This window comes from Lepidochelys kempii, chromosome 4, assembly GCF_965140265.1.
Source record: "Lepidochelys kempii isolate rLepKem1 chromosome 4, rLepKem1.hap2, whole genome shotgun sequence".
NCBI classification, from domain to species: Eukaryota; Metazoa; Chordata; order Testudines; family Cheloniidae; genus Lepidochelys; species Lepidochelys kempii.
In genome coordinates this window covers 30,642,808-30,656,195 of record NC_133259.1, presented here as the reverse complement: position 1 = coordinate 30,656,195, position 13,388 = coordinate 30,642,808, and the positions used below count along the sequence as shown (strand labels likewise).

General features: G+C 39.3%; 1 protein-coding gene across 2 annotated transcripts in view; it reads left to right on the top strand.

Annotated features, from left to right (window-relative positions):
- Positions 1 to 9,077, top strand: part of DKK2 (dickkopf WNT signaling pathway inhibitor 2) — a 57,154-nt gene extending 48,077 nt beyond the window's left edge. Inside the window, exons 2-4 of one of the 2 annotated variants that reach the window (XM_073340041.1) lie at positions 4,496 to 4,646; positions 5,716 to 5,865; positions 6,437 to 9,077. In XM_073340041.1, the coding sequence (XP_073196142.1) occupies positions 4,496 to 4,646; positions 5,716 to 5,865; positions 6,437 to 6,687 (552 nt within the window). In that variant the 3' untranslated portion in view covers positions 6,688 to 9,077. The remainder of the gene's footprint in view (positions 1 to 4,495; positions 4,647 to 5,715; positions 5,866 to 6,436) is intronic. The other variant, XM_073340042.1, reaches the window with a different exon arrangement.
- Positions 9,078 to 13,388: the final 4,311 nt, after the last annotated feature.

The window sequence follows — 13,388 nt, the reverse complement described above, 5'->3', positions numbered from 1 at the left end:
TCTGCTGGCCTCATTGGAGAAGGAAGACTTGAAGGGTGAATTATGGCCCTGCCTCTTCCCTGACCCTTTTGGATTAATTTACACCCCCAAGGATGCGTGGGGGAAGCAGTCCTTCCAGTTCCCCAAATGCAGGAGCTGTGCTCGTCCCATGTCCTTGTGTGGTGTGGAAGGATCCTGGCTGTCTGCCCGCTGCATGCCCATGCAAGGACAGGTACAGGCAATCTACCCCTGAACTGTTACTTGGTTACCTAATCCCAGCAGTCAGTGTAGTGAACCATACTCAAGCTCCGTCAAGATCACAACTTGAATAAGTTTCAGCCTTTACATTTTCCACAACAAATGAACTCAGCACGGGATAGTAGAGCAGCTGTGCTAATTTTTACTGTGTGAAAAAATACATTTGCCATGATTTGTACAATTTGATGGTTTAAAGCTTTATTTATAAACTGGCTCAGCCACTGTTGATAATGGTACATTTCGTAACACAGTGAAAAATTCCATCTCAGGCTTTAAATTATTCCCACTCGTTTGACACATCACTGGTGAACAGCTGGCTCTCTCAAAACCAGTATCTACAGGCAGATTGTTACAATGAAGACAAAACTCTACCCATAAAAAAGGATAAAGCTGTGAAGTGAAGCAAACCAACAGAACCTGGATGTGGAAAAATTGGAAAGCATCCAGCAGAGGGCAACAGAAATGATTAGGAGACTGGAACACATGACTTATGAGAAGAGGCTGAGGGAAATAGGATTGTTTAGTCTGCAGAAGAGAAGAATGAGGGGGGATTGATAGCTGCTTTCAACTACCTGAAAGGGGGTTCCAAAGAGGATGGATCTAGACTGTTCTCAGTGGTAGCAAAGGACAGAACAAGGAGTAATGGTCTCAAGTTGCAGTAGGGGAGTTTTACGTCGGATATTAGGAAAAACTTTTTCACTAGGAGGGTGGTGAAGTGCTGGACTGTGTTACCTAGGGAGGTGGTGGAATCTCCTTCTTTTGAGGTTTTTAAGGTCAGGCTTGATAAAGCCCTGGCTGGGAAGATTTAGTTGGGGATTGGTCCTGCTTTGAGCAGGGGGTTGGACTAGATGACCTCCTGAGGTCCCTTCCAACCCTAATATTCTATGATTCTATGAACCCAGGAAACTGAAAGCTGAGGCTGATGCTCTGTTCATTTCCCTCACTGTTATATTTTAAAAAAAAATTAGACGCAAAAAGTTTTGGTTAACTTTTTAATTAAAAAGTTACTCTTTGGATTACCTTTGCACTCCATAGTGGCATTTCCTGCTTAACTGAAATCAGGAAGTACCCAATTGGAAATCTCACAAGAAAACCAGTTAGTTCTTTAGGGCTGTCAAGATTCCTTCCCCACTCTGAACTCTAGGGTACAGATGTGGGGACCTGCATGAAAAACCCCCTAAGCTTATTTTTACCAGCTTAGGTTAAAACTTCCCCAAGGTACAAACTATTTTACCTTTTGCCCTTGGACTTTATTGCTGCCACCATCAAGCGTCTAACAAATATAGAACAGGGAAAAAGCCCATTTGGAAACGTCTTTCCCCCCAAAATCCTCCCAAACCCTACACCCCCTTTCCTGGGGAAGGCTTGATAAAAATCCTCACCAACTTGCATAGGCGAACAAAGTCCCAAAACCTTGGATCTTAAGAACAATGAAGAAGCAATCAGGTTCTTAAAAGAAGAATTTTAATTGAAGAAAAGTAAAAGAATCACCTCTGTAAAATCAGGATGGTAAATACCTTACAGGGTAATCAGATTAAAAACATAGAGCATCCCTCTAGGCAAAATCTTAAGTTACAAAAAGACACAAAAACAGGAATATACATTGCATTCAGCACCGCTTATTTTATCAGCCATTTAAACAAAACAGAATCTAATGCATATCTAGTTAGATTACTTACTAAGTTCTAAGACTCCATTCCTTTTGTGTTCCCAGCGAAAGCATCACACAGACAGAGAGAGCCTTTGTTTCTCTCCCTCTCCAGCTTTGAAAGTATCTTTTCTCCTCAATGGTCATTTTGGTCAGGTGCCAGCGAGGTTATCCTGGCTTCTTAACACTTTACAGGTGAAAGGGTTTTTCCTGTGGCCAGGAGGGATTTAAAGGTGTTTACCCTTCCCTTTATATTTGTGACAAGGGCTTTCTAGCCAAATTCCTAGATCAAAGGGGCTGGGATAACTTCAGATAAGTACTTAGACTTTATTAAGTTTTGCCAAACCAAATCATGACATTGCCTGGCGGAGGGGCTGATTTATGGGGGAATTATAGCATGATTAAGCAATGACTAAAGGGAGCATAATTGTTTACAAATACTGAAGAGGGTAAACACCAAAGGAGAGATTTCCCCTAGTCCTTGAGTAGGAAAGTGGACACAAAGGAATCCTCTACTTTCCTCTGCAATTCCCATGGAAAGGCAATGGACAGTTGCAGTTCCAGTGCTCAATAAGCATGATCCAGAATCCACTGAGGTCAAGTTGGAGTTTTCCATGACTTAATAGGCATTGGATTATATCCAGTAAGCCCAGAGATTGCTCTCCTCATATATCCTTAAAAACAAGTGTGTGGAGATAAGAAGGGGGCCATGGCTCCATCCCCCTCATTGCACCAGCTTGTAGAGCTAGATATGCTTATTGAAGTATAGGCTGCATACTTCTCCTGCATGCTGGGATCTCCGAGAGGGATTGTGCTCCTTGAGATTCCTATGCACTTGAAAGCCAAGGCAGGTTGGTTTAGGTAAATCAGATGTAGATACCCCTACGGTAAGGTGTAGGATGAGGACGCTCCTGATTAAATTCATCCTCCTCATTTAAATTACCAAATTCCAGTCAGCCAAACCACCTTCTCTCCCTCCACTATCCATGAGGCAGCAGTGTCAGCTTCTGAGGCAACTACAAAGGAGAAGGAGTAAATGCCACTGAGTGAAGACTGGTAAATTTAAATTTTCAAAAATAGCCAAGTGTTTATTTGTATTACTGCATGTTCATATGTGAGAAAATGGCTTTTTTAAATACTGCATATTGTGCAGGGAGAAGATTCTTTGGTTGGGAAACAGGTTTTGGGAATGTCTACACTGAAATCAAAGGTGTGATTTGCAGCTCAGGGAGGCATAACTGAGCTAGCCGTAATCTAGCTAGTATGGCTAAAAATAGCAATGAAAACAGCTACACAAGCCCAACAAGGCCCTCTGTGGTAAACAAATAATTCCATTAATCATTTTGACTGTTTTCAGTAACAATTTTGGGGGGGCAATTATGTAAAAAATTCCTCAACATTTTTTGACAGTTGTTGGGAAACTAATTTTTCTCTCAGCACTAGTTCTGAGAGACATGTTAGCATCCCAAATCCAAAAAGTTAAATAGAAAACTAAATAAAACACTGAATATAATTTTAAAGCACGTGTGTGGAAAGTCTTGAATTAATTAATGTGAGATAACATAACAATATATATTTGCTTGTGTAAGTGAAAGGATAATTTAATATGCACTAGTCAGATACAGCAGTGATGCACAATTACAGCTGCTTGGGAGCCAGTGGTAGGATTTCGGGAATGATCTGGGGTCCTTATGTGGATCTCATGGCATTATGTCTGATCTGGAAGGACAAAGCCTCTTTTTCTCTCTCCTTAGGGCCATCTTCTGCTATTCGCACATGAAAAAGGGAGGTCTTAGTGGAAGAGAATTGTGGTTTTGATGAATACAGGAGTGTTCCATGTGTTCCTTCCTTAGTGGCAGTAAGGCTAGGAGGATGTTGATACTGTTTGCTTTCAAAGGATCCCACTGATAGGTGTCAGTGGGAACAGTGTGCATGCAAAAGAAGAATTTGTACCAATGTGGGAGTATTCAGTGTAAATATCATGGGCTAATGGGAAAGGTCTCTTCATCCATGTTCTTGACATGAATTTGGAACCTTTCAAAGTAAAGATGCCACCTAAGTATTTAGCCCATTTTTAGACAAGATCCAGTGCAGAGGACACTTTGGGAGTTTTACTCACTTCCAGGTAGATCTCCACCAAAGATAAAACTGCTCATTCCTTACTTTGGATTACTGAGGTTTTATGTATTAATTACTTGGAATGCGTTAAAAAATACAGGCCAGATTCTCTCTTGCACCAAGATATGCTTGATATAAGAAGGAATACGGCTATTAAGGATCTGGTTATGGCTTCCTGATTCTTAAGTTGCCACAGCTCCAACATCAGCTAGAGCAGCCTATGGGCTGCTCGAACTTATGAAAGCTGGCCATAGTCCCTGAATGACCTCTCTGGCAACTGTAAATTGCCATAGAGAAGCACACCTTAATTTCACCCCCTTGTGGCCCCTTCTTGGATCTGATAAATTCTTCCCCCTTCCCCCCTTCCCTCTGAACATACCTCTCACATTTTGTTTTTCTTGTTTTGGTTTTGCTAATATGATGTGAACTATATGAATTAAGAATTATTGTGCATTACTACTTTATTTTAAATCCTTCTTTTTTCTTGACCAGGCATACCCTTGCACTAATGATAAAGAATGTGAAGTTGGGAGATACTGCCATAGTCCTCATCAAGCTACTTCTGCCTGCATGATCTGCAGAAGGAAAAAGAAGCGTTGCCACAGAGACGGCATGTGCTGCCCTGGGAACCGCTGTAACAATGGTACTTAAGCAACTCTTCTTGTTTTCCTTTTATATATGACAGTGACTGGTTTAATGGCATATATTGAGAATATATGTAAGCAGAGGACATGTGTAGTAGTATTTCTGTTTGGGTTACCACAATTCCTTCTTCAGAGGAAACATCTCAAAAAACTTATAGCACAGGGATTGTATAAGTATGTCATATTCTTTCTTCCTTATGATTAGAAGAGATTCTGTGATTTTGCTCTGCTAGTAAGAAACATGATTTTCAAAACTGTGTAGGCAACTGTATGCCTTATTTGTGGATGCAGTCATTTTGATTGCATGCTCAAACTGTATTTGCATGTGGCAATAGGAAGTTCGATGCATAACTAACCATTTAGAGTGTAGTCATGCAGTGACTGGTCAGATTCGTGATTCTTGTGTTAATGCAGTGCAGTTGTGTTTCACACTAATACAATGTCAAACACACCAGGGGAATGTTTACTATTTTTTTAAATCCCCCTTTTCATTGAATTTTCTGCAACATCATAGTACATTTCTGTTCATTTAAGGTACTGTGAACCACCTCTCTGACCCCCCCATTCTTTTAGGTGTTTAGGTTTTTTTTAACAAAACCTGTATTTCATGATTAAACTATGGGTGGCTGACAGATTACTTAAAATATGGATTAATTCACTGATTCAATAGCAAATTGGACAACCATTCTTTTTCAATAAATGTAAAGAACCAAATTCATCCTGGTCTTACTCCACTAAAATGACGCCTTGGAAGTTATAACTTATTCTTGTTATTGTTTATATTGCTGATGCCCCACCTGAGATTGAAGCTCCTGTTATAAGAGGATTTGAAGTCCCTGCTCCAAAGTGCCTTGAATCCAAATAAACAAGACAGACATATGGTGGGAGGGGAAATACACAGGCACAGAGAGATGCAGTGATTTGCTCAAGGTCACTAGCAGAGCCATGAATAGAACCCAGGCCTCCTGAATTTCAGTTCAGTTCCCTATTGACTGGACAACACTGCCTCTCAGCCTCTACCACAACCTTCAAATAGGCCTTCCCATTTCTAACATCTCATTCCCATAGGTATTTGCATACCAGTAACTGAAAGCATCCTTACTCCACACATCCCTGCGCTGGAAGGACCACGCAACAAAAAAAACGGTCTTTATTCTAGCAAGGACTTGGGATGGCAGAATCTAGGGAGACCACAGTCCAAGCTGTCACACATAAAAGGTAGGATTGCTTTTGCAATATAGTCCAGTTCATTCACCTCGCTGTAGAAAGACAAGATACAGCAACGCAGACCAGGCTGACTTACAGTAATCTGCTATGAAATGTTGGGAGGTCTGGAATTGTCATCATCTGTATATCTCAGGAATTCACAGACCACAAATCAGTTATACTAATTTGCTTGTATGTGTCACTCATAGCCTCTGTGCTTGGAATAGCATTTGTTCCTTTACTGTAAGCCATGTGTCAGATGTGGTGTGAAAGTGTATTTTCCAGTTGTGCAATCTGTTCAGGCCACACCTTACTTATCTTGTAATGGTCATGCAATATGTAACACATGCCTTTGTGACCATGAGACTTCATTAGTTGAACTTCTCCTTATTAGGCCTTACAGTAGATTGTATTGATATCCTCCTTGCATCTAACTCCCGCCACGCATTGGTGTTTATGCACTTCATATACCAGCCGATAAGTATCATATCCTCTGTTTCTTAGTCAGCGTCAAGCCAGACCATTCTGAATCTATACTTTCACTCTGTCTCAGGCACTGAAATATTTTGGTTGCTTTTCTTAGGGCATGAAGGAGACCCCTGCTTACGATCATCAGACTGCATTGAGGGGTACTGCTGTGCTCGCCATTTCTGGACCAAAATTTGCAAACCTGTGTTGCATCAGGGGGAGGTGTGTACAAAACAGCGCAAGAAAGGCTCTCACGGCTTGGAGATTTTCCAGCGATGTGACTGTGCTAAAGGGCTGTCTTGCAAAGTATGGAAAGATGCCACTTATTCTTCTAAATCAAGACTTCATGTATGTCAAAAAATCTGAATGAGGACTGGAAAAATGTTACGAACAGACTGTGAATTTGTGTATTTGCATTGCAGCATGGTCGGAAATGAGGACTGTAAATAAACACAGAATGGTTAAAGTAATGACTATGGTAGGAATAGAAATCACCCCAAACTGCATTTGTTTTGAACGGGAGGTGAATGCGATGGCGGCGGTAGTTTTTCCATTATGCAACTTCTTTGTGTAAATAATTTTGACAGTTTGTGGAAAATGCTATTATAAAAAAGCACAATGGAAATTATTGACATTTATCAAGCTGCATGGTCCCATGACTTTTCAAGAGTTCAGTGTTAGGCGTGGGATAGGTTTCCACCATGGTAATAGACTGTTAAATAAATTGTATACAGCATATTCCAACTCAAAGCAGTGCTTTACAGGAAGACTTTTTCTGTCAACACATTATTGGCTACTAAAATATTAGTGATAAATCGCAGCTGTTAGAGATGGGAATAAAAGTTACTGTGAATGTCCACACACCTTGTTAATCAGGGCTGTCACTTGAAAAAGGAAAGCACTCCTGCAGGGCAAGAGCGCTGGATTTTGCAGGCCCCAGTGGGAGTGGCAAAATCTCACCACATAGTGATTTCAAAACACCAGTGGCAGCTCTTCTGATCAGAGGCATTTAAACAGGGTTTTTTGTTTGAAATATATATATATAATTCTATAAATATTTAAACTGAAATGCCTTAATCGGTTCGTCTTCAGTTACTATAATTAATAGCTTGTATTCGTCTCAGTATACTGCTAGCATACATGGGCTGAGCAGAAAAAGCAAAATATGTGCATGATGCATCCAGAATGATACCCATTCAGTTGCTCATTGAGCTACTAAATATAGTTTTCTTCTCAGAACATGCCTGCATTATAGATAGTTCCATAAAGATGATATTTGGAAAAGTTATGAACATCTGAATATGGAAGGTGATAACAGAAATTGTTTTGCAACCTTAACTATAAGAGATGCTGCATGCATCTGCTACAATTAGATTGCATGCTAATAAATTAAAAGTTTTATACTATAACAGTAACAATCGGCTGTTAGTGTAAATCTGGTTCTTCTATGGTTTGGAGAGGCTAAAATGGATTGGATTCACCTTACACAATCAGCAAAAAAATTAAAAAGTTGACTTTTGCAAGCATTTCATCGCCTCTCCTAAAGAACAGACAGTGACATGTGATGCTATCATCTATGACATGCTGCGAATCATCATGAGATCTGACACAACAGCTCAGACTGAAAAGAGAACAGGTTCTGGTTGAATGCATGCTAACAGTTTGGATATTGTTGTGAACAGTGGATTCACATTGACTACAATGGCTAAAGAAATCTGTTAACATAACTACCCTGTTCGTGAACTGGCTAAAACGAAGGATGTCCACCATCTGACTTCTCTCTTAATGCCTTTGCACCTCCTCTTACTTTGTTCACTTATTTTAAAGAATGTTATCTGTGTAAATGTAAGTAAAGAGACCGGAATTTCTTTAAAAAACATCTGATTATATAATTAACTTACTGAAATATCTGTTTCCACATTTTATAAGACAATGGCTCTCCCCTTTGGTTAATCAGTTCCAAACAGCTTGGGTACAGCAGAGTAGTTGACTTTAATTGTGAAGACCAACTTTTGACCCCTCCCCCCGCCCTTTATGGCACCTTTCCCCACCCTTGCATTTCTGCACCTGTGCCTTTTGTACAAATAATGGTTCAGATACATCTTCTGACTCAAACTTTCTTACTGGAAATCAGATCTGAACTACACTTCCTGTATCTCTGATAAGAATCTAAATTCCAACGTATATACCGGATTAAAGAGAATGATTTATAGGATAATATTTTTCATATGCAAGCCAGTTTTTATTGTTATAAAGGGAATGGTCTGTAGAAATAGGCTCTCATATTCCTTAAAAAGTGATGATCTGATTCCAATCTCACTGTCACAAGTGCTATATTACTGCAACTCCAGTGACTTCAATGGAGTTTCTTCAGTGCAACTGAGAACAGAAATAAGGTCTGTAAAGTGAATCATTTCAGCAGAACAACTGAAATATAGAGGTCAATTCTGAAACCCGTACACCATAACAGCACATACATATAAGAGCAGTCTCACTCACTTCAGTGTGTCTACTCAATGTGAGTAGGAGGTTGCGGAATTGGCCTCCCCAGTGATTTGCATCTTATGTCCTGACTTCTGCATAACCTCCCCTTCTCGCCACAAAACTAGTATTTGGAGTAATTTATTTACAGGAAATGTTTAATGAGATGTATTTTCTTATAGAGATATTTCTTACAAAAAGCTTTGTAGCAGAATATATGTGCTGCCTGATGACTTTGTAATTTAGAAAAATAATGTATAATAAGATGAAATATATTAAATGTCCTTTTTCCCAAAAATATTTACCCACATTCCTTGCCTGCTGTTTAAGTGTAGGTCTTTATTGAATGGGGTGGATTGAAAGATATACTTAGTATTGCCAAGACATCATGAGTCAGGCCGCAAAATAAGTAGATTGGCTTAAAAATCATTAGATATTTTTTAAAAATTGGGATTCTTTTGAGTTGCCATCTGGCTTCTGGATTTTTAGGGTGCTTTTGTTTCATATTTTCATATTTTTTACAGCACTGAGAGGGCTAGAAACTTTTTTTAAAAGCTGAGGTTTTCAGGCAGTCTCTTGACTGTAGGGGTTTTTAAAAAAACACAAGAAAAAAAGCCTACCAAATATTATGAAACTTTCCATAAAAATCACAAGAGTTGGCAACACTGTATACTGTACAGGCTGGATGTTGAAGTCAATAGGAGTTTTGCCATTTACTTTAATACATGTGCCTAAAGAACAAAAAAACATTTATTTTAGCTGCTCATTCAGGAAGCAGAGATACTTTTCAGTTAATGGTATCTGTTCACTATGATATGGTGGAACCTGTAGTCAATTTCCTCTCAGATATCTGTAGTGTCATTTATGCAACACTGACTTAAATGAGAACTGTGTATATGCAACTGAGAGGAGAATTTTCCCCATTGGTTTTCAAGAATAACTACTTTTAAAATAAAAATACCCCCATCTGCATGCATATAATATTCAGAGTCTAGGAAATCAAATAGAACAGCTGTTCAGATACCCAATGGTAAGAGAACACAGATAGAAAATAGCCAGAGATTGTACTCAAACAATATGGCATATTTATATTAATCACAGCATGTAAGTGCTGGTTAACTGAAATGTAGTCACAAAGATAGGCAACATCTTAGACCAGTCAAATGCTACCATAATGAAACAACAGATATGACAAAATCAAAGACTTCTACTGACAAATTGCTAATAAAGGGTCAAAGTCTGCTCTCAGGCAGAGCTGGTCAAATACTGCAAATGCCATGTCTGTGAACGTTTGTTCCAGTTTTGAACAGCTGATCAGTTCCACTATGTCTGTATCCCTTTTATTTGTTATTTGCAACCATTTGTGTGAATGGGTTTTCATTCACATGAATTCTTGGAGAATGGAATGTTCTCTTGTGAACAGTGGTGTACGTACAAAACCAAAAGGATTTGCTATCTATTATTTGCTATTAATTGTCTGGTATATGCCCTTTGTTAAACTCTTATTGAAAAAAGATTCATGGCCTGCTTTTCAAGACTGTGAACATCTGCTGCTCCCCATTACTTAAGTGGGAGTTGGCTTGCTCAATACAAGCCATCAATCATCCAATCAGGGAGCAGAAACACTGGCCACAGAAAACCATCACATACCACAAATAATAAATAGCATATAGCTGAAGTGAACAGCATGCGAAGAGCTCATAGGCTAAAATTTGTTTGTATAGAAACTGTTCAGTCAATATTTTGAATCAGAAATAAATGTTCTGAAATCAAAATTGGGTTGTGAACATTTAGAAAAAGAAGAAGAAGAAAAAAGAACTGACTTTATTGAGTTGCTACCGGAATAAACTGAAGGCTGAATTTGGCTCCACCATGAAACAAGAGTTGAAGAAACTGTTGCTAAGCAACTGGGGTGTTCTAGTTATTGCCCCCAAATAGCTGCAGAGATGCAATCTCCTTTCAGAAATACTCATTAACTTCTCTAAAATGAATACATTTTTACCACATAATGGCATAACAGCATAGAAACATACATCACATCATATTACATACATAGTATATGAATTGTTGCATCACCCACCTTTGTCTTGAGTGCATTGTATTGCATCCTATGGTATTTATGGATTTTAAACATTTTAAATGACAGCAATTAAAATATTTCTATGCACTTATTCCCATAACTTCTGATATTGCAATATGGAGCACAGACCCTCCAAATGTGGCATCTGACTCCTAAAACATGGGTCAACATTTCACCCTGGTTTCTTATGTCCCTTACCATCCTTTTTCTATCCTGCCTTCCCTGCTCTTCACCTCACCTGCAAAAACTGCAAAATTTTGTTTTTCAGGTTTTCAAGATTTTTTTCTTGAAAACCTAAAAAACCTGTGTGGAAAAAAGTACAGAAAACAGACATTTACCAAGGAAAGTTCTGTTTCAGCAAAAAAACCAAAACATTTTCCATCAAATTTTTTCGTTGATTTTTTTTTTCCACCAGCTCTAGTCAGCAGATGAGGTTGGGAGAAGGGAAAAAATTTTCCTCAACAGTTTTGCTCTTTTCTGTTGGCCATTGTCACAGTTGCTGAGTAGCAGAATATTTCCTCTCATTCTCCTTGTGCCCTCTCACTGCTCTGCCAGCCGGCTGCTTACCTGCTCAGTGCAGCATAGTAGGAGATGAGAGAGAGGCATAGGGAGTGATTGAAGGGAGGAGGGACAGGACAGAGGTTATCAGGTGCTTGGGGTATGGATTCCTCTGCTGACACTCCCTACACAAAGGCCTAAGGACAGGGGAGAAAGGGAGCTGCTCTGGTTGCAAAGCCCCAGTCTCACCTCCACCCTCCGGGAATGGGCAGAAGAGAATCTGCTGTGTGAGATCCCTGCAGATTACCCTTAAGGGCTTTCAATACAATACGAATGGAGTGAGATGGAAGTAAAGCCCAGAGAGGGAAACAGCGATTTCCTGGGTGGGAGGCACAAACTAGGAAAAAATCGTTTTAAAAATGTAAAGTCGACATTTCCCCCCAGCAGCACCAGGCATGGCTTTCTGGCCTATTCAAACCTCAGTGTTTCTACAGGTCTTGGATGTGTCAAAACTTTTAAGAAAAACACTCCGTTTGGGCCGTTAGCATAGACAACAGCCTGTTGGTGACCTTGGATTCCCAGTCCACCTCCTTCTGCTGAAAGGCAGCTGCAAAGGAAGGAAGAGAAGAAAGCAGGAGGTGGCTGCTGCTGTGCTACAGAACTCCATCTGTTCCCTTCGCTATTACTCTCAGCACCACTGCTGTGACTGACCCTGTTGGAGATGAACGTACGGTGGATCTCATTGGAAACTTGTTTATGCTGGCAGTTCTGTGTTATTTTTGGAGCTGCTATTGTTGTTGCACAAGTGTCAATGACTTATTTGCAAATGTCTGGTACAAATAAACTTCTTGTTGTGTACAGTACCAGCTTGCTCTATGACTGTTTAGAAGTTTGGTGCATGATGCATTTCCAGCTTGCTCTATGACTGTTTAGAAGTTTGGTGCATGATGCATTTCCTAAAGCAGAGGAATGAATCTTTAAGTAGAAATTAACCTTTTGAAATGTACCAAGATCATTTTTAAAGAAAAAGACAATTTAGAAACTTAGATGCTAGCAAAAAATCCCCTACCCCACAATTAACCGTAAAAATACTTTTCAAAATGATAGGTAGATTACAAATGTTAGTCCTGGGCTCCCAGGTACACAAATTCCCCATTGTTATTGTCAAAGCAGCTCAAATGGTGATTAACAAACCAAAAATGTTATGAATTTAGGCCCCCCTTTTTTTCTGGTGATCAATTCACAAAGCCTTTCTGAGATTGCATATGTTTTTCATCCATATTTGCTGACTAGTTTGGGCTAGTGATTTTTACACTGTGGATGGTTTGCAAACAGATTGGTAACTGTTCACAACAACTAACCAGAAATCACAAATTGTGAATAGCCTGGTACTGGTTCTGCTCCCTAACTGAGTGACTGACATTTTCACAGGAGAATAACAAATGTAAACAGTCATGAATAACACACTATATACACAACACAAATACATTCATGAATGCCAATGACAGGTCAAATATTTGGAAATAACAACCCCATGAGTGGCAGCAAATTCAGATCAAGCCATCTAGTTGCAAATATGTTTAAACCTATTTTCCTCATTATTTGAGCAGTTCTAGCTATTGTAGTAATATAGTTATATTTAAGATGGAATAAAAAATTCAATGTATGTGCTTTAAAAATGTGTTCAGTCCATTTGTTGGGGGGAAGATGAAAAGTGGCTGAATTTTAACCTTTCAAATATGGCATGCAGCTAGCCAATTGTCAGGGAGGAAGAGTTGCTTTGCGTGGTCCAATAAACTAGTGGTTTAAGCCATTTAAAAGTTATTATTGTTTGACAGTCAGTGCTGATTACCATTGCTACTGAATATAATGGCCATGCCTTTAAACTGGGTGGGGATGGGTGTTCATACAAAAAGTGATGTAAAGGACAATAAATCCTATGACTTCACTAAAGACAATGAAATTACACTAATTTGTGTGTGTGTAATTCAGTGGAGAATGAAATGAG